The 27,830-nt window shown below is 54.5% G+C and overlaps 1 protein-coding gene across 1 annotated transcript in view; it reads right to left on the bottom strand.

Annotated features, from left to right (window-relative positions):
* Positions 1–26,305, bottom strand: part of NEURL1 (neuralized E3 ubiquitin protein ligase 1) — a 33,311-nt gene extending 7,006 nt beyond the window's left edge. The window contains 6 exon segments of the mRNA XM_034663215.1: positions 3–140; positions 12,204–12,525; positions 12,949–13,190; positions 18,835–18,927; positions 20,396–20,449; positions 26,005–26,305. Of these exon segments, the coding sequence (XP_034519106.1) occupies positions 3–140; positions 12,204–12,525; positions 12,949–13,190; positions 18,835–18,927; positions 20,396–20,449; positions 26,005–26,038 (883 nt within the window). The 5' untranslated portion in view covers positions 26,039–26,305.
* Between the last annotated feature and the right edge of the window lie 1,525 nt (positions 26,306–27,830).

Genomic DNA, 27,830 nt, shown 5'->3' with positions numbered 1-27,830 from the left:
GTCGCCGTCGGCGCCCGGCACGTTGAGGTCGCACAGGCTCACGGAGAGGCGCGTCTCGTCGGCGTCGCGCCGCAGGGACGGCCGCCGCAGGGCGGTGAAGGAGCGCGGTCGCAGGCAGTCCGGGAGCACCAGCTCGCTGTCTGCGGCCAGGGAGGGGGAAGAGACAGGGCGACCGTCACGCGGGCCATGCCGGGGCACCGGCCCGGCGCCTGTGCGCTTCCTCCAGCCAGCCGTTCCAGGCTGCGCCGTGAAATACCGACGGCGTCGTGAACGGCACGGAAGAGGCGGGGGCAGGGTCGGGGAAACAAACTTAGGGTTAGAAACAAAGTTACGCAGGACATCTATTTGTTTAAGCAAAGGATCAGCGCTGGAAGGAGGGACACAAATTAAAAACATTCCTTCTACATGGCACGCTTATAAAAGTTATTATTATTATTATTATCATTATTATTAACTCCTGGGCCCTCCGTTTTGATCCCCAGCAGCTAAAACAGCGCTGAGCACTTGAGTCGACAGCAGTAAATATTTGTTGAATGCACTGCGGACATCCTCCCCCTCTGGAAGGTCAGAGGGAACCCACTTCCCCAGAAGAACTCTTGGCATAAGTTGTCTGATCTTATCCTAACAATACATCCTCTGGAGCAGGACATGGAGGCTGAGAGAACTTAAGTAAATTTATCCAAGATTTCCTTTTGAAAGTGACTTTATTGGAAATCAACCCTTTTCTCTTTTTAATCATACAAGTAAGATAGACTATTTTGTAGAAAAGACAGTTCAGGAAGAAGAAAAAAGAATCACCTCTCAGCCCACCATCCGGGGAAAAATACTCTTAATACTTGGGTGAGGACCTTCCAGCTTTTTTCCCCCAATATATTCTTCTGTTACTTTTTCTAATACGAAAACCAAATCATGCTATATAAACTTTTTAACCTTTTATGGGTAACAAATCTCTTTGAAAATGTGGTAACTTTGACCTATGTCCTCAGAAAAACACATATTCTTCCTAAATTCTGTGGATAATTTCAGGACATCTGTGAATCCCATAAAGCCATCCATGGGCATGGACTCCAGGCTAAGAACCCTGCTATACAGATTTCCTTTTCAAGACTAGCTTTTCCACTTACTATGTTCCGAACACCCTTCCATGCCAATAACCATGTTTCCAACACCATATTTTTTTAATGGCTGTGTTATGTCCTACTTTATGGAGTCCTATCATTTATAATAAAAGTTATCATGCATGATGAATTACCCCTGCATTTCATCCTTAAAACATCCACGGAAGTGTTCCCATTATGGAGATAAAGCTCAGAGATGTGGTGTGACAGCCACCAAGTGGCAGATCCAAGACTGAAGCAAGGTCTGTCCAACTCCCGACACCACATTCTTTGCTTTCAAGCTCTCCTTATTTATTGAACCCCCCCCCCGTCAGAGTCATAGTCCCCAGATTTGGCTAGTGCCACTGTAGACCACATCATGGGCCAATCCTTCCCTGGGAGCCTTTTCTCCGAGCCTCCCCAAGGGAGAATCTGTGCTTTCTCTCCAAGACCTGGGTAAGGATAGCTGGGGTGTTCGGTGTGAAAGCAAAGCTTGGAGGACTGGATTGCTATGGGCAGCCGAGGCCAGAATTCGGCTCCAGCTGAATCTAGAGACAGTCTCTAAAGCCTCCTTGTTTTTGTTCTCCCCCTCCCCTTCCAGGAACAGTGTTGTCTGGGCCCCGGCAAGGAGAAGGTGCTGGCCCTGCCTCTCTGGAGAAGCCTCTTGGGGCCTGGCTGGTTGGGATTTCCCAGCATCATGCCTGGCAAGAAGGAGGGAGCCAACTGGAAAATACGATTATTCCAGGGAATTGACTCTGTGACAGTAATGGTGCAGGGAGGCTGGGGGCGGCAGAGAGGCAGAGGCAAGGAGGCCCAAACAGGAGGAGGAGGCCTGAGAGACAGTCGAGGGGACCTGGGACAGGCTGTGGGCTGACCGGGGGCCCCCAGGGAACAGCCTCTGCTCCCCACCCTTCAGGAATTGCAGGCACTGGCCCTAGAGGACTCCAGGGTTGAAGATGGAGAGGAAGGGACAGGGACAGCAGGGTGACTAGAAAACAAAAAAGGTTCAGAGATGCCCAGTCAGAGCCTATAGGAAGAAGTCTGTCACAGGGCTCACACACATGTGCACCCCCACACTCCTCTCCCTACCCCACCCCACACACACTCAGGACAATCAGCCCAGGGCCCATGGAGCTGGCCAGACCGTGAACACAGATTTCTGAATGGGGTTGGATGTGCGCTCCCCTGAGCTCTGCCCCTTCAGTGGTCCTTCTGTACTTGAATATGCCTGCTACTGGGCCTCCCAGGCAACCCGAGCCACTGCTGAGCTCCTCTAAGAAAGCGATTCCTTCTCTTAGACTGAAATCTACCTCCCTGTATCCAAGGATATCTTGGATAGATTTAGTTCTCAGCTTCAATGTCCTTCTGTCCCAATACTACCTTCTGGGGCAGCCCCGTGGAGAAAACAACTTCCCTCAGGGAATACTCAGACCCACCACACGCCTTCCCACCTCTTAGACAATGAACAGAACCAGACTCAGTACTCCAGATGTGCCCTGACCAGCTCAAGGCACAGTGTGGCCACCACCTCCCTTGATATTTACACTGTACTTCTCATAATATAACCTAAGAGCATTTGGGGGTTTTTAGTAACCCAAATCCATATACTGGTAGGCAGAATACAAGCACAGTTAAGTATAAGGATTTTGAAGTCCTCAGCCTGGGTTCAAATCCTGATTGCACCATTTCCTGGTCATGTCACCTTAGATAAATAGTTTAACCTCCCTAGGCCTCTCTTCTAAAGCCGTGAAATCAGCATTTACTAAGGTGAATAAAAACTGTGTTCAAATACTCCGCTCAGAAGGGACGCTGTGAAGTCCAAATGCGGTAAGCTACAGAGGGCACCTAGGAGAGTACCTGGCCCGTAATAATCACGAGGTTAATATGAGCCACTGTTATTGTTTACACGCCCCAGGGCTCAGAAGAAAGTGCATGGGCTCTGGGGGTTACAGGCCTGGGTTTAAAGGCCCAAGCCAGCACTTGAATCAACTTTCCTCCCAGCCTCAGGTCACTCAGCTAGAGAATGGGGGTAATCACAACTGTATTGTGATGATGACGTGGGGGTCGGAGGCAGGATGGGGAGCCCCTGGGACCTAGGCACTTGATAACTTCAGACACCAGTGTCTACTCAGGTTGTTTGTCAACCAAAGTCAGGTCCCCCTGCACCAGGCAACAAATGTTCTGCGCCTGACTGTAGGACTTCACACCCGTCATGAATGACATCAGGAGAAGCTACAACGTGGAGATTAGAGAAAGAAGAGAAGGAAGGAGAAACAGCAGGGGGTGGGGAGAGAGGAGGAGGGGCAGAAAAATGACCCCTTTGGCCTTGCTTGAAATCTTGAAGGAGTTGGGAGAAAAGGTACAGGAGATGCTGGGAAACAGCTAAAAATGGAATCCCCGGGGCCAGTGCCCAGCCCAAGTATGTCCTCTCCCAGCCAGGCCGCCCCCCAGGGTCAGCAGCAGCCGCAGGCCACCAGCAAGCTCCAAAATAACCATCCCCTCGGTGTGCCCAGCTGCGCCGGGCCCGGAAATAGACGACACTGGAGACGGAGGGGCCGGGCAGGGTGCCCTGTGCAGAAGGGGCAGCAGAGGTCAGAGCTGACCGAAAGCCAGGAAGGATCCAGGTCCCCAAAGCCACGGGAGAGTGCCCTGGGACCAACCCCAGCCCGGCATCACAGTTTGGAGAAAGGGCAGAGGGCAACCTGTAACCCCAAGCAATGGGGCGCCCCAATCGGAAGCAACAAGCTCTACCGTCCGGGCCTGGGACACACGGCTGCCACTTTGGAGGTGTGCATGCTGGGACCCGGAGTGGGGAGTGGCACAAGGCCACAGGAGACATTGCTCAGCTGGCTCCCCTCTCAGTGTCCCCTCTTTCGGGAAGGAATTTGTCAGTCTTCAGCTCCTGGCCCAGGGCGGGGGTGGGGCGGCACACCCGCAGAACAGATCCTTTGCACCAGGGCAGAAACCAGGCCCCACAAGGGCAGCGAGGCCAGGGCACGGGTTTCCTCCCCTCAAGGTAGTACTCGGGTCACCCACTCACTGACCCGCTGTGTGCCCAGGCCTCGGCAGTGGCTAGAGAGAAGCCAGCACCTGGGCCCCAATGAGCCAGTAGGCTGTGGGAGGGTCAAAGCTTGGAGGCATGAAAATATTTTAATATAATTTCCTTACAAAATTCTTAATGCCTCTAGAGGAAATCCATTTCTCTGCCAAGTTTTCTTTTCTTTTTTTTTTAGATGATTTTTTATTATATTATGTTAGTCACCATACAGTACATCCCCGGATTCCGATGTAAAGTTCGATGCTCCATTACTCTGCCAAGTTTTCACCCAGCCTTGCCTAGAATGACCCCGGGGACAAGGAGCTCACCACATCCCAAAGCTATCTGTCCGCTATCTCTGAACAACTATAACTGTTAGAAAAGCTGTCCTTGCACGGATCCAGAGGGGACCCACATCCGTCCCTTGGCACCCCCTCTGAGCCTTCTCTTCTTTAGGATAAATGCCCCTTTTAGGATCATGCTCTCCGACAGAGGATGAGGTCCCCGTCCTGTTTCACAGTGAATCAGAGACAGCCTCTTGGAAGAAACAAGATTTGACCTGGGCCCTGAAGGACAAGAGAGTTTGGACTGACAGACAGAAGTGAGAGGCACTCAGTGGGAAAACTGCACTAGCAAATTCCCGGAGAACAATCTGAGCAAGGCCAGGGGGAGAAAGGAAAGGAAGGGATGGGAGGAGAGGAGGGGCTAGACTGAGGGCACCGGGGCCAGCTCTGGCCAGGGACCCACTGGGCCCTTCCACATGTTGCCAGCCAGTGCAGGGCAACCAAGGCAGGGCCTGGGCACTGGTGCCGGAGCCCTTGGGGGCAAGCAAGGGGCTCCTTTGAAGCAGAGCTTGCCATCAGCCCGAGAGTCTTGTTGGTTTAGATTCTCACATCCGGAGCGCTGGCTAATCTTTAGCCATGGGTTGGCCTGCGGCAGCAGGTGACTAGCGAGCACCTGCCGGCCGCTGTTTGGAAGGTGTTGCTGGCCCATTTACTGTCTCCATAAACATCCTCCTGTTGGTCAGCACATGGCATGGGGCAGGGGAAGGAGCCCCGAGGGTGGGGACATGGCTTGGACGGGTAAGGGATTTCTCCACCCCTCTGGGTAGCACCCTGGAAACCCACACCCACCTCCACCCTCTCCATATAAACCCAACCACAGGAAAGCTAGGAGAAACAAATACTTTGTGAGGCTCATGGAGGGAAGGGTAGAATGTCCCAGAAATACTTGGAGTCACAGACTCCAAGATTTTTGGAATCTTCAAGACAGAGAATCTTAGACATATAGATTCTTAGACTCATCTGGTCTTGTGGTTCTCAAACTTTTTTTTTAAGCTGTTAAATCCTTTTGTCCAACAGAACCAAAAGCTCTGGTTGAAGTCCAAGAGGAGGCCACAGAGCCTGCCAACTCAGCCGCCTCAAAGATGCCTCTGGAACCCCAGTGTTCCAAGGAACCCAGCCGGAGAACCATAGATCTTGTTCCAAGAAACAATTTAGACAGCATGGTTTCAATTTCACCCAGAAACAGGGACTTGGTTTCAAGGCTTCCTCTTCTAAGGAGAAGACTGGCTTGGGAGTTGTCTATTTGGTAGGATTTTTAAATTAAGTATTCCCTTTTAACCTACAAACAGTAGCCCTTGCCATTTGTGTAAACACTTTTACACATCCATGAGCCTCACAGACTCTGAGAGGTAAATGGCACATGTATAATTATGTCCAAATGACAGATGGGGCAGTTGGGGCACAGAGAGGCTGGAAGGCTTGCTCACAGCTACTGAGTCATGTCAAGCCTTGATTCAATCAAGTCTCCTGCTTCTGAAATGAGGGCTTTGTCCCCAGTACCGCAAGGCCCCAGCTCCTCTGCTATACACGTCCTGCCCTGGGCCCCCCAGCTCTCTCTAAGCTCCTCAAAACTGTGTCTTGAGCCAAAGAGATACTAGGTGGAAAATCTGAAACTGCCATTTCTGAGTATTAGAAACAGTCTAATATTGCTAATCATATATGATTGCACTTTTCATATATTCATTCTGGTTAAAACAAAATAAAACCAAAAAACCAGAGTGCACTGTGAACAAAAGAACCAGACAAAGCCCTCCGGCGCCTTCAGAGAACCATGAAGCAGGCCGACTCACCGCTGACGCGGATTGCTGGGCACCCCCCACTTCCCTGGCCAGCACTGCTGGGGCTCTGGTGGCCTACCTGTGCCCAGCATGTGCAGCTGATCCCTGATGCCCTGCGCTCTCATGAGCTCCACCCTGGAAGATGTAGGACGGCCAACTCCCCACCCTGGGGAGGTACCCAGACTTAGCAGGGGGACCATACAGACTCCTATTTAGAAAATCTAGGAAGTAATATAGCCCACGCTCCTGGGCCCAAGGCCCAATTCTCCCAAGCTGTGTGACCTTGGGCAAGTTATCAGACCTCTCTGAGCCTCTGTTTCCTTATCTGCGAAATGGGTACGATAATAACTTTCTTTATGATATATATAAAGGATTTAAGCTATTTTCTTAAGGAGCAGGACAGTACGTGACGCAGAAACACTGGTGCCACCTAGACCTCCACGTGCCTCAGGTGATCAGGAACAAGGAAGGTCATGGGAACAGGGGCGGTCAGGGGAGGCTTCCTGGTGGAGGGGAGGGCTTGGTGTTGAACTCTGATAAGATTAGCAGAATTGGTGTCTCTGAGGCAGGAAGAACAACAAAATTTTATTTTAATGAAGAAGAAACGAAGAGGAAGAAATCGCCATCAGCATCCTCAGCCCTTTCCCCCAGCCCCAGAGCATCGCTCGGCCTCCTTAAACTAATATTTGCCTCTCAGCCCCTGGCAGCCACAGCCGAAGGTAAATATTGGTTTAGCCTGGGAAGCGGAAGCCCCAGATGGCAGTGCGGTCCTCTGCCGGCCAGCACGGTTCACACTCCTCGTGCCGCCGGGCCGAGCCACACCCTGAACAGGAGACCTGACCCAGGGCCTTATCTCTGGAGTGGACCCAGGCTCCTCACTGCAGCGAAGCCAGGCTGGCCCACCAGCCCACACTCGCCCAGCAGCAGCCTGCCCCTCCGAAAGCCGCCCTCCCCGAGGGTCTCCATACGTCTCCCTCCTCAGGAGGCAAGGCTATTACCAGGACTGGGGAACCTCTGCCCCGGTTGGGATGAAGCAGAATGCCATGAGCCCTTGGGAGCCCACCCTCAGTGGACCCCTAATGCCCTCCTGAGCTCAGCCACGGCCATTCTGATGTGGTGATGTCTTCTCACACTGACCTTATGCCCAGTTCAGCCTGGGAGATAGGAACCCCAGGCCCAGCCCGTCTTCTGACTAGCTGCAAGAATTTGGGCAGGCCCTCTCCCATCTCTGGGCCACATCTCCTTTGGAAAGACTTGACAGCACAGAAGCCACCAGAAACTTTCTGCTTTCATGGCTCTCTCCCCTGTGGTACATGCACACACCCCCACCTGTACACACCTCTTCTCCCCAAGTCACCCACTACCTCTTCACTTTGCTCCCTCCCTTGAACGTTCTGTTCCCTGACGGCTGATTTCCCACTTTCGTGCCTATGCACACCCCTCATGTCCGGCCCGAACTGTTCCTCCCCAACCAGTCCCTTCGTTTCACCTTGTTTGGCTCCTGACTTGAAACTCATCTCCTACAGAAAGTCCTGGATTGCTTCCCAGCTGTACCACCCCCGACACACGGTTTTACTCTTTAGCCACATTTCCCTGTAGAATTGGATTTAGGTCTCCTCAGAGCAGTTAGATGGTGTGTCCCCCAAAATAAACATTCTTCAAGGAGGGGGGCTGGGTTTTCCATTCTTGTGTCCCCCCTGCCCCCGCACAGTACCTAGGCTGTGCTGGGCACACAGGGGTATCAGGAGACCCTATAAGTGAAGCCTTGGCTCACCAGCTTTCTGCCGGGACCCACACAGCTGCTCTTCCCAAGCCAACATTTCTGAAAGGAGCAGGGAGACCTTGAAAAACTGGGAGAGGAGCTTATCTCTGCAAGTATTAATCACCCCATAAAACTTGTGTTTATTTGGTTGCTGGCAGGTCCCTCTTCCTGGAGGTAGGAAGCTGTTATTCTTGGAAATACCAGCCCAGGCTTGGGCCAGGGCACCCCGAGGCAAGAGGTGATCTCCTGAACTCCAGCATATCAGGGAGCCTGGAAGGCATAAGGCAGGCCTGCAGGGGCCATGGTGTGGGCGCTGGTGGGCCTGGCTTATGTAAGGGCAGTGGGGGGTGGGATGGGGCACCCCCCTGGAGCTGTCACTCAGGGACAGACCCCAGCCTCTGCCCGCACTCTCTCAGGAGAGACAGCCAAACACTCCATGGCCTGACTTGCACATCTGCTAGGTGCAGGTACCCCAGGATATCTCTGATCTGAAGAACAGGTTTGGAGGGTTTTGGCCATAGGTCCCAGAGACAAGAAGGAAAGGAGGGGTCAGGCCTAGCAGGAAGTCCCTAAAGATGAGACACTGGTTTGGGGGGCAATCGCCTCAGGAAAGAAAGCCCATCTTCAGTGCTGCCAAGGCAGAGAGTGACCTCTCAGGGGATGGAGAAAGTCAAAGCTGGCTGAGGAGGGACCGCAGGGAAAGCCAAAGGCACCGGAGGGATCCGAGCCACGGTGGTGGGAGGCTGGGGGGTTGGCAGTGAGGAGGACAGGGAAGGAGACTGACCCTGGGACTATATAGGGCAGTAAGTGGATCCCAGAGGGGAGGCCACCGAATGAGGGCATAGAGCAGCATGCCTACCTCTGAAGATATCTTGGATGGATATCTCTTGTTCTTACACAAAAAAGAATTCATTTTAGGAAGAACAAAACAAGGAGATATTTTAATCTGCTAATTGAATTCAGGGGCCATCATCAGCGTTTGAAAACACCCAGGGATTACGGCGATTCACAGCTCGGACAGGGATCTGCTGGGGCCTCGGCCTTACCCGAGGTACAGAGAGGAGCCTGCTGAAAGAGCCACATGCAACTGGAAACACTGGGTGAAAACCCATTTATAGTCCAAGAGGGGTAACAGGGCCGGGCCTGGTGAGACCTCCTGGGCTGTGCCCCAGCACAGAGACCTCAGATCACTCTCCAGGCCACTCTGTAGGCCCCTGAGGTTTGGAAGCCCCATCTCACCTGCCATGTGCCCTTCACCACTCCCTCTCCAGCCCTTCCTGGAACTTCTAGGCCCAGCCTAAGTCCCCTTCTCCAAGAAGCATTCCTGGACTCCATCCTCCCTCACTGACCTCCACCTCCTCTGACTGACTGCCTCCTTCCATACTTAAACCCACTGGAGCTTTATTGGGGAAGGGACCGCTTCTGGCATCAGAACATCCAGGTCAAACCCCAGCCTTGCCACATCCCCACATGGGCAAGCCAAGCTTTCCATGGGTCTCAATTTTCTCCTTGACAAATGGGGATGATAAACACTATGTCCAGCGCCAGCTGTGGGGTTAAATGAGATAGCTGGATGGAAACCATCTCGGCAGATGGAAAGGATCCTATGATCACAGCACTAAACAATTTACTGTCTTCTCCTGGGTTATGCCCTGATCGAGTCTGGAGTGCTGGCTTTGTCTCCCTAATCTCCCAGTGAGGCTGTGCTGTCTGCGAGCGAGGCTGGGTCTACCCCACTCCCCACCACTTTCCTTCATCTAACAAGTTCCACCCTTCCTTCCACTCTCCCCTGCCAAGCCCCCATAAATCCTTGGGGTCCTCCACACACCAGACACAAGGTTCTACTCTGGAGAGAAATCCAGCGGGGAAAGACATGAATTCACCCTCAAAGCCTTCCCCGACTTGTGCAAGACCTATGGACAGACCAAAACTCAGCCAGTGCCTCAGCGCTGAGAAAAACACAGGCATCATGCGGTGGGACACAAGAAACAGAGAAGAGAACTCAGCTCTGGAAGGCTTCAGGGAGGAGGTGGCTTTTGAGCTGGGCCTTAATGCCAGAGTGGGATTTTTGACCTTTGGGGACTGTAGGAAAAGGCATTCTTTGCTAGGAAAGGGGAAAGAAAGAATGCTGCCCCTATTTCCTTACCCCCCTCCCAACAAGACTACACCTTTTTTTTTAAGAGCTGGGACACTTCTGTCTCCCACCACGTGGCCCAGCCCTGGGCTAAGTCATTGAATTCATGACCTCTTTACAGATCAGAAGGCTGAGGCTCAGACAGAAGTGTCCAGGCTGGAGCACAAACGCAGGCTTTGGAACTCCAGAGCCTGGAAGAGCGAGGCCCTAAGGATATCAGAGCAGCCGGAAGGTGTTCACTTGAACCTTGGGTTAAGCTTCTCCCTCTCCAGGATGGGTGGGGAAGACTGACGGTCGTTGAGTACCTACTAGATGTCGGCTGCTTCATGTAACTCTCGGCTCTTAAAGCCTTCAGAAGAACGCTGAAAACAGTTATTATTACCTACCCCTGCTTTACAGATAAGGAAACTGAGGCCCCACAGCTAGTGCAGGGGGAGGCCAGGAGCCACCTGGGTCAGTCTGACTCTGTAGCCCAGAGGCATAACCGCCGCCCTCTCTGCCTCCAGCAGGTAAGGCCCCGCGTAAGTACCCATTTCACAGAGTGAAAGGAAAGCAGATCCTTCTCAGGCAGCCTGGGTTCCCTTCGTCACTTACAAAGACTTGGAAGAGCCTGCTTGCTTTCAGGCTTTTAACTTACCCACCTGAATGTAGAAACACTGTTACTGAGTTGAAAAACAGAAAGTTCCCAAATTATTAATTAATAAAAACAGCCTCTTGATGTTTGGAAGTCAACAGAAAGGCTTCTGACAATTATTTGTTTTTACTTTCACTGTCTTTTTTACTCAAATGAAGGTGTTTTGAAAAGAGCTTCACTGTTTCTTGGCTCTGAAGCCAGAAAGGAACCAAAAAAAAAAGAAAAAAAAGGAAAAAAAAAAAGGTTTTCCACTGCGCCCATGGTGGTTTTCTCCGCAGGAAGAGGGGGCAGGGATGGGAGCTGGGAATGGCAAGCACAGGCTGAGCGTTGACTGAGCAGGGCGCTTTACTTACAGCCTCTTGAATTTCCCTTCATCTTCCCACCAACCCATTTCATAGATGGGAAAGCTGAGGCTTCTGCCAGCTCTGCCTGGAGACACCGGCACTTCGCCCGTGAGCCGATGTGTACCCAGAGTCTCTGTAGGCACACACACACACACTTGCCAACATGTGCACAAGCAAGCAAGCTGAGAGCGATCCTAGAGTGGGACTTAGGTGACCTGGATTCTAGTCCCACCTCAGCCACCAACTCAGTGTGTGACCCTAGGAAGCCCGAGACCCTCCAAGGCCCTTTCCAGCCCTGGCACTTTAGAGTCACATGTGCCCTCGCCAGGAAGCCTGGCACCTTAGCACCCCAGGCTGCCTTCTGATGCTCCCCCTTACCTCCCCCAGGATGAATGCCCTCTCATTCCCCTGAAGCCGCCCTACTCACACTGGGCACCCAGGGGCAGCCAGAAAAGTCTTAGCCACCCTAGAGCCTTCGACTCTCCCCCTTACCCCTTTCACTCACATCCTGCAGGAAGTATTAGGATGGGGATGGGCCTCCTGGGGGGCTGCAGAGCCGAGGGGCCAGGAGCTCACTGGGACTCCCCAACTCACCTGCTGCACCTCAGGCCAATGACTCAACCTCCCTGAGCTTCAGGCTCGCCTCCACGGGACCCACTAACGGAGTCTGCCTCCCGGGGTGGCTATGAGAGCAGCAAGAATGAAGTGCCCGGCCCGTGCCAAGTCCTCACTACACTGTGGTTTTGATGATTAACGTTCATTACTTCCTGGAGGTGGTGGGTCTGTGAGGCTGCCGTTTAGGATGATGATTATGCGCTGCTCAGAGGCACAACCCGAGGGGCCTTGGACGGCAGGAATCTCACCCAGGAGCGCCTCGCCCCAGCTGTGGGCGCGAAGGATGGGGGCGCTCTGCAGGGCACGCTGAGGCTCCCCCGAGCTGTCCCCGTGCTCCCTTGGCCCGGGGGCCCTGCCAGTGGGGAAGGGGTCCCCATGCCTGATGAGATGGAGCAGCCAGACCCCGGGGATCCCGGAGGCGTGTCTGCACCTCAGGGGCGCAGGGAGCACGCACTCACCCAGCAGCTGGACGGCCCGCGTGAGGCCGTAGACGTCCACCAGGGCCCAGAGCGGGTCGGCCGTGCGGACCCCGTTGAAGAACAGCATGGCAGCTGAGTCATTGATGCGGTAGAACACACGGCCCTTCTTGTCCACCCAGAAAGCGATGATGTTGCCCTCGTTGGCAAACTCCTCGGGCAGCGCCTTGGCCCAGAAGCCGCTCTGGGCCACCAGGTCAGGGCAGGCGTACTTGGGCAGCGAGTCGGGGTGGATGCGGGACGGGTCCTTGCTCGTGAAGCCCAGCCGCAGCGCCCCGCTCCAGCAGCACTGCTTCTTGGTGATCTGGATGGGAAAAGAGGGCCTCAGAAGGAACCCCCTGCCCAGCTTGGCCTTTCCTCGCCCCCGCCAGGGCCGACGGGGAGGGGGTGCGTCCTTCCCAGCCGACCGCCCCCGGCAGACTTTCCCTGGGGAGGCACACCGCCCAGCCGGCCTTCTCTCTCTCTCCTCTGGGAGCCTTCCCACTGTCTGCTGACCCTTCGTGGTCCCCCTGGCCACACCCCTCCCCCAGTCCTTCTGTGCCCCACGGGGAAGGTTGAGGAAGGAGAAGGAAGAGGGAAGAGCACGAGGAGGGGTGAGGAAAGGCAGAAGTGGCAGCACAGAGGAAGAGAAGGGCAGGGTGCTATAAGGGCCGGAACAGAAGGCAGTGCTGGGCGAGAGGGCTCAGGGGCCCAGGGGAGGCGCAGAGAGCAGGGAGGGGGGCCCCACCTTCAGCCTGACTTGCTCGTAGATGAGCACCGGGCGGTTGCTGAAGGTGATGGCATTGCAGAAGCTGGCCTGCCTCTTGACGGCCTTGTGGCTGAGGTCCATGAGGATCTGGGAGCCCTTGGTGTGCGGGTGGAAGAGGAGTGGCGTGGCCGGGAGTCCCCCGCCGGGCAGCGCCGGAGGGCAGTGCTTCTGCTTGTGGTGGCATCGGTGAGAGGTGACAGGGAAGGGGCCCCCGATGGAGTCTGCAAAGGAACGAACCTCGATGTCGAGAGTGCGGCAGAGACCCCCAGAGCGGCAGAGGGCGGGGGCACAGCAGAAGTTGCCCATGGCCCAGGATGTCCCCCATCATCGCAACGCACCCACCGGCACCTTTTGCCACCATTTTCCTGCTACCATCTCTTGCTATTGCCGCCTTTACCACCTACCACCGGGTAGCATCCATCACCTTCGGCCCTGGTCCTCTACCCATCACCTCCCACCACCAACTACCAGCTACCGCTACTCACCATTATTTCCCACCATCTACCTCCCACCTTTGTGATAAATCAGCATTTACTACCAACATCCACCACCATGCCCTGCCACTCATTTATTTTATTCAATAAATATTCATCACGTATCTACTAAATACCAAGCCCTGTCCTAGTCACTGGATATACAGGCATGAAACATACATGGATCCTTTCTCACAACAGTCCAGGAAAGGAAATAGGATATACACAGGAATCACAATAAGAACGGCAGGCAGTGATTAGTGCCAAAAGGACGGAACGGCAGCTCACTTCTCAGGAAGGCCTCCTGGAAGAGTGGAGAAGGAGGAGAGGGCAGGGGAGCTGGTGACAAGGCTGAGCCACAGTGAACACATGACCTTGGAGCCGCCCTGGAGACCAGCAGGGTGGGTGGGTCCCAGGACCTGGCCTCTTCCCTCCTTCTGGGCCATCCCCCTCCACCCCAGGCGGCCTTCCTGCTTCACACCACCCATGCCCACAACATCTTGCACGCAGGTGGGCCTCTGCACCCAGGCTTCCTAACAGAACTCGGGTCGCCTCAGGAACCTCTGGCCAGGGAGGCAAGCCGCTTTCTTCTGCAGAGAGCTCTACCATACCCCAAAATGGGACAGAGTACAGCACAGGGCGTGGTCCAGGGGAAGGCACGATACAAGCATGTGAGTGAGATTGGTGTCCAGGAAAAAGGGCAGAGAGAGGAAAGAACACGGCCAAGGTGTCAGGTGGTTTGTGTCTGTCACTAATGGCTATGTGACCTTAGGGAAGTCATTTCCCTGCTCCAGCACAACGGGTAGCTGGAGCTCTAAGACATGTATCGGCAGCACTGGTAGTGTTAATGTAGTCTTGGCAGCTGGGAACAAGGAGAGATGTTCATTTCTTCCCCAAGATCTGTGTCCCGTCCATCAGGAAGGGCAGCCCCTGCCCTATGCCATCAACTTGAGGAAAGAGAGACATGGAGGCTGGGGAAGATGGGGTTAGGGAAGTAGAAAACCACAGAATGTGACAGAGGCCTTCTAGGATGTGTCAAAGTTTGGTTCCTCCAAGGCAGTGATTTAATAATGCAGAAAGCTCAGTCAGCACCAGGCCTGCTCAGAAGTCGTCTACTCCCTAAAGAGGAGGAGAGTTTTCCAGGAAGGAGAGGAAGACAGGAAGGGGGGAGAGATGGAGAGAGGAGTGTCCTGAGCTGCGAAGACCCAGACTTTGGCCCAGGCCATGTTTGCATCACTTTGCATCTTTGCTTCCTTCTTCCCAAAGGGCCCCAGTCAGCAGTGTCCATGGTCCATGGCCAGCCAGACAGCCTGTGCGTGGGAGGCGGGGTTGGAACAGGAGCAGCTCCCCTTGCTCTCACTAAGGAGAAAAGACTGGAATCACAGAACAGTGCTCAAGCCCTTTAAAGCCACCAAGCAATGAAGGCTGGGACTGATCAGAGGGGACCCAGTCAGTCTGGGAAGGACACCAGAAGAGGCTGGTGGCCCCTGGATGGTGCAGAGCAGAGGAGATCATCCAGGGAAGGGGACGGTTGGGATGAAGGGCAAAGCATGGCCACAGGTAACCTACAGGTGGCCTGCCTGGGAGAGGTGCCCTTTGGGATCAAGCCAGCCTCAGGCACAGGTTGACTGCTGTTCTCAAAAAATATCGGCTGGGTAAATGGATTAGAGGTTGTGGTACAGCTACACAATGGAATATCACTCGTCAGTAAACAAGGGATGAACTACCGATGTGAGTGGCAACATGGGTGAATTTCAAAATAATTATGCTGAGTGAAATAAGCCAGTTTTTAAAAAAATAAGCAAACACAATCCATGGAGTAACTGCAGGGCCTCTGTTCCGTTTAACACCCACCCGTCCAGCCTACACCCTGTCCCATTTGTCCCCATCTAGGAAATGCACATTAAGGGCTAGTGATAAAAGTAGACTGGAGGTCACCTGGGGTGGTGGGGGAGAGGGAGGGATTGCCAAGGGGCACAAAAGAATGTTTGGGAAGATGGGTATGTTCACCATCGGAATTGTGGTGAGGATTTCATGGGTGTATACATATGTAAAAGCCCACCCAGCTGTACACTCTAAACACACGTGCGGAGCGTATGTCAATACACCTCAATAAAGCAGTTCTTTAAACCTGCTGAGTCCAGCAGCTGATTACAGCCTCTCCATGGGACTCTTCCCCAACCTCCACTCGGAATCCATGGACCAACGGCAGGACCTCAGCTTCCTTCAAAATGCTTCTCCTCCTTCCCACCCATCCTGGCTGTGGTCCTAGGCTCCTGCATAAAGACCCAGAAAATGCTGGCTCTGGGCAAATATGGTGGAGATTCCCAGAGGCCAGAGACCCAGGTCCTGGGAGAACCATTCCCCCAGGCCTCCCTTCCATGAGGCAAGGTTTTGGGTGGGCAAGGGTAGCACAGGCCCAGCCACCCTGGCTGACAGCAGAACAGATGGAGAAGGAAGGTTATGGAAACCCTGGACCCTGGGGACACAATGAGCACCCAGACATGTGGCCTCAAAAAGGCACATTCATCGACACACACATACACCTGTGGGCACATGCAGGGACTCTAGACCTAAGGAGACATAGACTTATCCCTTCCCTATCCCTTGGGCCAGGCATCACACATTTACACACGTACTGTGCACACACACATATTCACGTCCACAGGGATGAACGAAACAGCAGCATAAGACACACGCCCAGCACACATGGGCCATCCACATCTAATAATAACGGCAGCCATTTCTGGATGCCCGGCCCTGAGCGGGGAGTTGACACACACTTACTGGTTTCAGCCGCACAGCAAACTCTTAATAGGGAGGAGGGACATCCCTAGCCCATATGACTGATGAAGGATCTGAGCATCAGAGATATGGAGTGGCTTGCCCACAGTCACCCAGCTGGCACAGAGAGGCTTCAGCAGTCGAATGCAGGCAGTCCAGTGGCAAGGCCTGTGGCTTAGCCATGAAGCGTTAATCGCCAAGACAGCATGGGTCTGGTGTGCTGGACACATTCTTTTAAATGCACATTAAAATATACTTGCTACTGGTAATATACGGGGGAACACGTTCCTCCATGTGCCACGTAAGACCATTCCGAGTAGCACGGGGGGCGGGGGGGAGACGCGGCGTTCTGCTAACGCTGCTTTCAGGCACGTGTGTAGGCCACCAACACACAGAACCACAGACCATGTTGCCTACGTTGCCCTCCTACACGGCCGGCTATAAAACGTGCTGTGTGCACGCAAGGCACCCCACTCTGCGATCACCATGAACGAGCTATGGTGTAATGAGGGGGAACCTCAAAACCACGCCGAGTGAAAGAAGCCAGCCTCAAAGGCTACCTACGCTCTGATGCCGTTTGTAGGGCATTCTGGAACAGGCAAAACTACAGAGCTCAGAAGATCTGTGGGTACTGGAGTTTGGGGAACAGAAAGACACAGGGGCACAAAGGGAGCTTTTATGGTGCTGGAAATGTTCTATATCTTAACTGTGGCAGTGCTCACACAACTTGCACATTTGTCAGAACTCCCCAAACTGTACACTTCAAAAGGATGAGTTTTACTGTCTACAAATAATACCTCAAAAGCAACAACAACTAACAAATCAGGTCTCCCCTGAGATGGAGGAAAGGGAGGCTGGAAGCTCTGACCACCACAGCCCCCATCAACCCGTGGCAGGCAGTGCCGAGGATGTGGGCCCCGAAGCCTGGCTGGGCCTGCCACTCTCAGCCTCAAGCCTCTGAAATGGATATGAGAGGAGCATTTTGGCCACTACAAAGTACCCTCACTGACTCCTGGACTCAAAATCCCACGCCTGCCTCTTCCTGCCCACGTGTGGCTCCCGAGGCTGTCCCCAGAGCTGTCCTCAGCCCCTTCTCTCTGCCCTCAGCTCTGAGTAATCAACGCCCACTGAGCCACCTCTGTGGAGATGATGTGAAAACCCTCTCTGGCCTGCTGGGTATCTTGAAGTGACCATGGTCTCCTGCCACTTGGCAGGCTCCCAGCTGAACTCCTGACCCTAGCCCACCAACTCCCCATGTTCCCAGACCCCAGTGGAATCTTGGAGCACCCCACATCTAACCAGCCAATCCCACCTGAGAACTAGACATCCCTAGGCTCTGCCCGCTCCCATCCTCCCTGCCCTCAAGGCCCTGGCCCAGCCTCATCACTTCTCTGTAAACAAGGGCCAGGGCCACCAGTAACAGCCAAGAAGGCCCTCCCTGCATGCCTCCAGGGGGTGCCATTCACACAGACTACAAGAGGAAGAGTGCCCTCTCAGGCATCCAACATGGTGGTCCTCACCAGGGTGTTTGCCACCTCCCCAACCCCTGCTGTCCTTGCCCGCCATCTTCCTGCTCTGCCTCAGCTGGCATTATCGTCTGGGGAAAGGAAGGAGAGAAAGCAGAATGAGAATCAACCCTGAGCCCAGTTCTGGTATCAAGGGCCAGAGGGGTGGCTGGGGGCAAGGCTTCTTCCCTACACCATCCAAAAGGGCTCCCTCTCTGCACTTCAACAGACACTATGACCTTTAAGGTCTCCATTCTATGGACGAGATACAATTCAGACTGACTAACCAACTTGCTTGAGCTCACACAGCAATTAAGTGGCAGAGCTGGGACGTGAACTTTGATCTTCCAATGCTGCTTGTAGGGGTCCTTTACCCTACGCAGCATCTAATACTAGAGCCCATTTTCCCCACGAGTCCAAGATGGCAAGTGTAGTGGGGAAAGGCTGAGTGGAGGAGGCTCTGGCCAGACACAACTGAGGGAATAGCCATAGCAAAGGGCCTCAGATGCTGGGACACTACTCCCCCAACAGCCAGGGGTCCTGGGGGGAGCCCCAGTCTCACCATCTGGCTCCCACCAGAGCTCTCAGGGAGGCCTCCTTTAGTGACAGGTTTACAAGCTTCTCAGGAGGCACAGTGGGGGCACCCCCCCCCAGACGAGGCTGCTGCTGACACAATGGAAACTCCCCCACAGAGCCCATTCCTCCTGGGCATTTATGAGGTGCCAGACACAAGGCTGGCCAGCCCTCCAGGTGACCCTCAGCTAGCTCTGGACCACATTCCTGCCTCTTGGGGGGGTCCTAGGGGAGATGCCAGGACACAATGTAGCCTCCAGAGTGACCTCCTCACTGCCCCCGCCCAGCTCTGCCCCAAAATCATCCTGGCAGAGCCCCGGGTGCCCCGCTGGGCTGAGAGCTGGACTGCCAAGGAGAGACAGGGAGAGAGCAATACTAACAACAATGACCAAACTCTATGTGACTTGACAGCCGCCCCCAGTGCCGCGATGACACGGGTCCTCAGAAGTGAAGTTACCCAGCCAGAGTAGAGAGCCCCAATCTGAACTCTGTCACTAACTGTGAGACCTCTGGAGCCTCGCTTTTCTCACCTGTAAAATGGGGGTCACGGCAGACCTTCTTCATGCGATTCTTGTCAGGATTAAATGAGATGATGTATGTAAAACTAACCCAACAAGTGGTTGCTATAATGATGATTATTATAATTATTATGCTATATAACAGCTAATAATTATATTAATAATTAAGAATGATTAGCTTATTAATACTTATTATATAACAATAATTATTAATGCTGCTGACATTGATCCGTGTTCTTGTACCTCCACACCTTTGCTCAAGCTATTCCCCCCTCCCCGCCACATAACTTCTTTCCCTGTCCCCCCACCTCCACCTCTCCAAATCCCATCCATCTTTCAACATGGACTCTCACCGTGTTCAGGACTGCCTTGTTCTGAGTCTGTGACCCTGACCCCCAGTGCTGGCATGTTTATCTGTAGCTCCTATGAAGGAGGCCTGTCTCACTTCCTGGACAATGGAGGTCAGGGGGCAAAGAACATGAGCCCTGGAGTCAGGAGGCCGTGGGTTCAAACCCTGACCATTCCACAGACTTGCTGTGTGACTCTGGGCAAGTCACTTCACCTCTCTGGACCTTGATTTTTTTCTCTGCAAAATAGGGTCATCTTAGCTGCCCTGCCCACCTCTCCAGGTTGTTGTGAGGACCCAGGGAGTTTATAGATGTGAAAGAATTTTGCAAACTTGAACACCTGATCCCAACATACGGTCCTATTTTTTCTTATAAAAGTCATAAACACTACTGTAGGAGATGACCAGCTCTTTTCAGCCCAGTGGGAGGCCAGACATTCTGGTTTTATCTTATCCCAAACACTCTAATCCTGGATTGCCAGGGTAGTCCTGATTTAGACTAGCTTATATGCATGCACTGAACAGGGCTCTCTCTCTGGGGTAAAGATGGTGGGAGCCAGTTTGAAGGGTGGGAAAGCAGGTGGGGAGGGGGCCTCAGTGAGAGAGATGATTGTAAAACAGGGCAGATGTGACGTTCTTGGGGTCCTTAAAGGGGCCCACTTCCCTCATGTGCCTCTTGCCTCCAGGCTTGGTCCAAGCCCACTTCTCTGCTGGGAACCTTTCTGTCCTTCCCACCTATGTACCTGCCTTTCTCTCACTCATCCTTCAGACCTTGATTTTAAAGCCCACTTTCTCCCAGAAGTCTCTCTGGCCCCAGACCAGGTTCAGGGCCCTGCTATGGACTCCCAGGGACTCCACCCACACACCCCTAACAGAGCCTCCAGCACCCAAGCAGCCTCTCTCAACTCTGCTTCCTCTGCAGAATTCAGCACAAAGGACCTGAGGTGCCCACTGTATGCAGGGCACTGATCCGTCTTCTCCACACCCAGAATGGTTGAGAAGAGAGCCACTCGGATCATATTCTGTGCTCTGTGGTGTAGCTTTCTGGCAAGGAAAGGCTGCAGGGTTATTTGTGTCTGTCTCCCTGATGGACCCTGAGCCTCCTGGGGGCAGAAACTCTTGTCTTTTTCACTTCTCTTTCCCCAGTGCCTCGCTCAGAGCACAGAGCGGGTGCTCGGTACGAGTTGTTGAATGAACTGCCACTGTTCAATTCTTCAATCCACTGACCAACTGGCAAGTGTCCAGCGAGTACCCACTCTGTGCCTTGCCCTTTCTGGTGTCCTGTAAGAAATCAGAGAAAGAGGGGACTAAAAAGGACAGCTTCCTTCACTGCCCAGCAGCAGGATCCCACCCACACTGCGTGCCTAAGAACCTGCAACAGCTCCCCACTTGCCTGCAGGAAAAGGAGAAAAGGAAGGTCATGAGAGTTAATTCTTTCTTTGGTGTCAAATACTGCATCAGATGCCCTTCACATGCAACCTCACCTCACCCTCCTAGTCCCTGCAAAGCGGGTGTATGGAGGAAGCAGGCTCCAAGATGGCCCCAGTGATCCCCACTTCCCCCTCCTGGCAGTCATCCCCTGTGGCAACCCTGTCCCTTCGCGTGTGGAGTAGACCTAGCAGCTAGCTTCTAATGAATGGAATACAGCTGAAGTAATGGGATGTCATGCCCAAGACTGGGTATCAAAAGCCTTCAGCCTCCATCTTGGTTACTTTCTCTTGTTTCTTTTGGGTTTCTGTCTCGGAGGAAGCCAGCTGCCATGTGGTGAGGTAACGCTGTGCAGAGGCCCGCGTGGCAAGGGACCAAGGACTGCCGATAGCCACATGAGTAAGCTCGGATATGGATCCCCCTCCAGACGAGCTCTCGGATGAGACCACAGCCCCAGCCAACAACTTGACTGTAACCTCCCAAGAGACATTAAGCAGGAGGTACCTAACTAAACTGTGTCAAGATTCCTGACCCACAGACACTGAGATAATGAAATGTTTGTTGTTTTAAACCACTAACTTTTGGGGTGATTTGCTGTACAACAGACGTGCTCTGCAACAATACAGTATCAGTTAGTCCCACTTCAGAGATGAGGAAACAGAAGCTCTGAGAGGTAATAACTTGCCCAAGGTCACATAGCTGGCAAGTGGCAGCTCTGGGTTCTGAATTCAGGGAACACACTGCAGCCACCCTCAGTGAGCCCCACCTTGCTGACCAGCACCCTAGTCCCCTCTCTGCTACATGAATCCTCTGGTCCCCTCTAGTTGGTTTCTCCACGTCTGCCGCAGTCACCGTGTATATCCATCTTTGTGATTCAGGGTCAGGGGCCATGTTAGGCCTCTCATCTCCCCTGGGGCCCTGGCTATGCATACAGCAGGCCCTGCTGCTCCCTGGAAGATTGCACGAATCCATGATGACAAGCTGGGTGAAGGAGGACGGCAGGGAGTGGGCAAGGTCAGCACCTTCATCACCGAGTTAATCTGCACACACTGAGCCTCCTGCTCCCGCTCACCCTGTGACCTCCCAATCTCACAGTTCCAACAGCCACGTGTGCACACAGCTGTGCCTCCCCAGAGCCGCCCTGCTCGGAGGGGACCAGCCCTCCTCTTCCCCCTCCCCGATCCCACCCCAAGATTCCATAAGAGGATTCCAGATGATAACTATTCCGGGTTCAGCTCTGGGCCCCTGCCTTCCCAGCACCTCCCCAAAGCCCCCAGGCCAGGCCTGAGAGACTGCAGGGTGGCAGGGAGCATGGCTCAGTCACATAAATCCATACACCGCACAGACCATCACCCTTAGCTTCCCTTACACAGATCCACACTCATGCATCTGTACATGTGTGCACACACACAACCAGAGCGTGCGCCTGATGGCGGACACAAGACCCATCAGGGCTGGAGGAGGCAGAGAAACTCTCGGTCCCTAGAGGCGGCCAGGTGCCTGTGCGTGTGCATACGCACATACCAAGGCCAGGAGGAGCCTCCACGGAAACCTTCATAGAAGCACAGCCATTCACAGGGTGTTTGCTATGCACAAGGTATACTTAATGCCCACGAGCTTACTTAATCCTTTCTACCACCCTTCAGGGTAAACCTTACCATCCCCAATGTACAGAAGAGGACAATGTACAGATAAGGAACTGACCCAAAGTCACACAGCCAGGGGATCCGGATTCAAACTCTCACCAAGAACACCTGCCCCACTGTCCCCTTCCTCTCTAGCCTTGCCTGGCTTCACCGCCCAGCTCAGGTCTCACATCCTCCAAAGCTGTCCCTGACGGCTCCATCCCACCTGTCCCCCAGGCCACCTGCAGCTCCAACTGCCACACGGCCCAGCCACCCAGAGCCTCTACCCCTCACTCTTCCCTCTTACTCAATGACCAAGAATCCGCTGGGTGCCCACTGGGGGCCAGGCACAGAGCTGGGTCAAGAGAACAAGAGGATCTCGAGCTAAGCCACCACACCTGCGCGCTCACCTTGGCCTAAGCCTCCAGAGCTGCGGCCGGGAGACCCACAGCTCCCTCTGCGCTAATCCCAGGTCTCATAAGGCCATGGGACACCCTTTCCCCTCCTGCCTGTTAAGGAACCTGAGAAGGAGAAGTGGGGAGCCAGCTGCAGAAGGGGCAAGGCCTGACCTTCCCCCTGAGCACCAGCTCCATGACCTCAGCCCACCATTTCCCCTTCTGGGCCACAGCTTCCCTCTCTGTGAAAGGACAGAATTGGGGACCAATTCGCAAGTCTGTGCACCCCAGCATCTAGGGTTTGTTGGTCCAGAGACCAAGCTGGGGGTGCCACATATGTCTGAGGGAATATGTGTGTGCCATCCGCACATCAACCCCTCAGGCCCGGGCCTACCCTTGCCGGTGGGGGAGCACTGACGGAGGTAAAGGGGGAAGGCAAAGAAAGAAGAGGGGAGGGCAGGGGAGGTCCGGGGAGGGGAGGCCTCTTAGTATGGCTGCTGCTTCCTTCTATGCTCTCCACCCCCATGCATCCTGCCCTCAAGGCTGGGAGCAGCTCTGGAAATCTGCCCGATGAAAGACATCAAGCATGTAACTGCCGAAACCATTTTCCAAATGGGAATTAATTTCTCCCATGGGTCTCCTGCCAGGCTGGTCCCAGAGGAGCCTGACTCCTCACCACCAGCCCTCACACACACACACACACACACACACACACACACTCACACACTCACTCATACACACACCCCTCTCATGCAGAAACACTGACATCTATCTACAGAACCACAAGGACATGCGCCACGCACAAAGTAACACAAACGTGGCTGCCCACATACGGAAACGCAGACACAACACGAAATCCCTTAAATATTAGATAGGTACACATCACACGGTACACACACACACAGAGGCCCAAACACAGATACACCATCTGCAGACACCAGAAACACCGGCAGCCAAAACATGTCCACAAACACACTGCTAGAAACCACCCCCATACACACACACACAGTCTGGGGTCACTCTCTGTCACAGCCCCCTCATCTCTGTCACCCAGCCATCCAAAACCTTCAGGGAGCACCAAACCCAAATCCCAAGGCCCACAGTGAAAATACAATTGAGAACTATGTAAGTATTCTCAGGGAGTCAGGCTGTGGGCTGAGAGCGCCCCTGGGAAGGAGCCATACCCTTGTATCTCCCACTTCTCCCCCCACCCCCCACCCCCCAGAAAGAGGCAAAACCAGAGCCACCGAGGCAGCTAGTGCATGGGTGTGGGCATGAGCAGCTGTGGATGTGGGGAGGACGTGTGAGGACGGGCACACACAGGTTCCAGCTAAAGGGCCATGTGACACAGGCAAAGACGCCTTCTCCACAAACCCCAACTCCTCTCTCCTACTCACGTTGATGGTAGGTTGAGGCAGGGGCTAGGGCCAGCTTGGCAGGAGGCCCAGCCTAAGGAGTGGGGTCCCGGCTGAAGGCAGGGGAGGGAAGGAGGGCAAAGCAGATGAGGCATTTGATCAGCGTTTGCGAAGGTCCACCCGGCCTGGATGCCCAGCTCCTAGAGTCCTCGGCCCACCCCAAGTATCCTCCTGTCCCAGGGGCAGAGGGAGGGACTATGACTCTGGCCTCAGAATGCTTTTCCAAGGCCTTGTGGTTCTCCCTATGTTCATTTTTCACACCCTCTTAAGCAATCCTCACGATAGTCCTATGAGGAGGGCACGACTATCAGCACCATTAACAGACGAGAAAACTAACGCTCAGGAAGACACTTGCCCTCACTATAACACGTATCTATGAACCCTGGAGCAGGCACTCTTGAAGGCCCTGTGCTGTCTGGGGTAGTCTCACGGTCCTCACTCCCCTCTGAAGCCTGCGCTCCAGGCCAGCTAGAGGACAGCGTGCTGCGTCCTGGGCCTGCTCTGAGGGCCTCTCTGTCCTTCCCAGGCCACAGGCTTGACCAAGTCTGCTTCCAGTGGAAAATGCCAGTCTGCTCCACCCTCTCTGCCAACAGGCCCTGCTGGGGCCAATGAGCCCTGAGAGGAGCCCCCGCCCCATGGACACGCAGGGCCAGGCCCAGGTCAGCCCAGTCCAAGTCTCGGGCCAAGGCCCAGGCCACTGGCCGGCTCCGGATTATGTGTCTTCCAGGACCTTCCATCTGTCACTTAGCCCTCCAGGCCTAGGACAAAATTTATTTCCTTTTAAGAGAGCCAATGATTTGCTTTTCCCATGTCTCCTTTCCTGCCTTTTTCTTTTTTAATTAGAAATTACTCTCTCAAAGTCCAGAGCCTGGAAGGGAGAAGCCACCTGGTCACCAGTCCCAGCCACAGCTTCCCAATCACTCCTGCCACCACCCTCCCTCCCTCCTGGGCCTCGCCCAGTTCTTTAGTGCCCACTGGACTCAGCAGATGGAGGCTGCCCATCTCCTATTGCCCTGTCTGAGGGGGGAGCAGGGGATACAGGGAAGTGTGGCAGGGACTGCCCAAGGTCAGCCCACACTGTTCTGGCCCCAGCCGGTTTGTATAGAAAGCCCAGCTCCTGGGGCCCAGCAATGACAAAACAAAGTCCCTGGGAAGTCTTTCCCTTCTGGGTCTGGTGCCACATCGGCCATGTTACTCCCAAGACCACGGCGCCTGAGCCAGGCAGATGGAGGGGCCAGGAGCCCGGGCAAGCAGCAGCTCTGCAAGTAGGGAGCCAGTGCCGTGCTCCTCCCTTCCACCCCTTCACCTGCCTGCCCGGCCATCTGTCTGGCCGTGGATGTGAACCCCAGGGGTCAGGAGTTCACCAGCCTCCCCCACAGAGCACACACTTTGAGAACCGAAGTCAGGCAACTTGGGGGGCTATCACTTGCACATCTGGATGTTGAGGCATAAGCAGACACAAGTACACACCCACAGGCACCCACGCACGCACTCATGAACACATGCGTGTGCCCATACATCTCTCCATGTGCCCATGATGGAACACAGCACTGACCTCTGTGATCTGCATCCCAGGACCTACAAACAGGTCCTCCCAGCTGTCTACCTATGGTTTGCCTCAGTTCTAGGAGAGGGGGATATGGGCACCCAGGACCTCACATCCCGTGTGGGGGCTGGTCAGCACCCCGGAAGGTAAGAGGACAACAAGACTTTGTGGGGAGACTCAGCTGCCTGACCTCTGCTGGCTACCAGGGAAAGCCCACTGCTTCCCGCTTTCCCCAGCCCCCCTTGCTCTCCCCCACCCCAGTGCCAACCACTCAGAGGCACCCTCTCCCGTGGCCCCACAGCCCACCAAGGAGTAAAGAGGCAGGGGGATGATCCTACCCTCGCCCAAGGGCCCCTGGGCCCCAGCCTCCCCAGGTGGTCCCCAGGCTGGGAATGGGCAGACCCCCTGGCATCAGCTGGGGCCTTACCGTGGAGGGTGCTCCGGGTGATCTGTCCCCCCATCGCGGTCAGCGGGCAGCACGGCCACCTTCGTTTGGCCGGCTGGCCTCCTCACCAAGCCACCCTAGCCGACAGCTCCCCTCCTCCTGCCCCTCCTCCTCCCCCGCGGCCGGCAGCCGGCATGGCAGGGCGAGCCCGCCCCTCCCGCGTCCCCACGAACTCCCTCCTGCACACGGCTGCCTGCCTGCAAGGCCAGCCCCCCACACACACACACACGCACACACACGCAAGCACACGCAAGCACACCCCTCCGGCCCTGCTCGCCGCCTCCAGCTCCCACCCACTCCCAGAGCCTCCCCCACCGCCCCGCACTGGTACAGGCAATGGGATCTGTCATGTTTATTTACATAAGGAGGAGGAGACTGGAGGCTTCCTGAAATAGCCGAGCTCCAGAAAGCACTGGAGATGCCCCAGCCAGAGCAGACACACACACACATGCACACACACGCACACACACACATGCTTGTTCCCCATCACACACTTCATCACAGACACCCGCACGCACACAGCCTCACCATCCGCCCAGACTCACAGCCATCCACGTGCCATTAGGCACCTACTACATGCAGACCTTGGACAAAGACAACGAGGGGACCATGGTGAGCAAAATACACACAGTCCGATCCTCAAGGGGCTTACACTCCGGCTAGTGGAGCTTACTAACAAACAGCTAACATGGATTCGATCTTCTTCCACGCTCTACTGCAAATGCTTCAGGAGAATTAACCCCTTCTGTCCTCACTGGCTGAATGAAGAGGTCAGTATTATTGTTATTATCAATAAGTACCATGATTTTTATTATCTCACAGATGAGGAAAGTGAGACAAAGAGTGGTTACCAACCTAGAAAGTGGCAGGGCTGGGAAGCAAACCCAGGGGATCCAGGGATCTCCCGAAACACCACCCCTTTAATCATAACATATACAAGTTCGCCCCGATACACAGAGACCGCACCACCTGTCCGCACCATGTCACACGTACAAGCACAACGCGGGCTCTCATAAGCATCACCGTTATGCACACTGAGCCACGTACTGCCCACCAGACTCACGTAAGTGAGGCACTGCATGCACTCTCGTTTCTACTCCAGATGGCAGAGGCTACTGGTAGGTCCGTTTTACAGAAAAGTAAGCTGAGGCTCTGAAAGGCTCTGGAAATTGCATGACGTGCATGACCTACCAGGTCAGAGGCGGAGCCAGGACTCGAGCCTGGGTCTGTGAGATAATCTCCCAGTTCATCACCCTTTGCAGGCTTTCTACAGGACAGGGGCCTCTCGCAGGCCCTGGCCCAGGACCGAGTCCTCAGACTCAAGGATCTGGGTTCCCAGGGAAAGATCTGAGTGGGGAGGGAAGGCCAGTGGGCGGAGGCTTGAGGGCTGGGGAAGGAGCTATGGCAAAGGCAGGGGCTGCCCCGTATCAGATGGGACTCAGAGGCCTCGACACTACGAAGGGCTGAAGGGCTGTGCTGGGCTCTGAGCCTTCACCTTGACACCCTGCTGTTGCCACCCCTGAGGAGGTCTGGGGGAGGGGCTTTCAGGCCTGACCTGGGGTCATCAGCCAGAGGGCCAGGCAGGCCCTGGGTCAAAGTGTCCACAGACCCAGCATGCTAATCCTCCTACCAGACCAGAGGCATGGCTGAGCCTTCTCCCTGGGATAAGCAATGACCCCCAATCCACACAAGGCTGCCCCTTCCTACAGGCACATTGTGCTCGTGGCTGTGCGTGGCCCCGGGTGCTTGCACCCACACGCTCCAGGACACATGCACCCAGTTCCTCTGGGGAAGGAACCTAAGTCAAA

The sequence above is a fragment of the Ailuropoda melanoleuca genome, chromosome 6 (genome assembly GCF_002007445.2).
Source record: "Ailuropoda melanoleuca isolate Jingjing chromosome 6, ASM200744v2, whole genome shotgun sequence".
Lineage (NCBI taxonomy): Eukaryota > Metazoa > Chordata > Mammalia > Carnivora > Ursidae > Ailuropoda > Ailuropoda melanoleuca.
The sequence above is the reverse complement of the archived record's forward strand: the minus strand, read 5'-3'. Positions and strand labels throughout refer to the sequence as shown.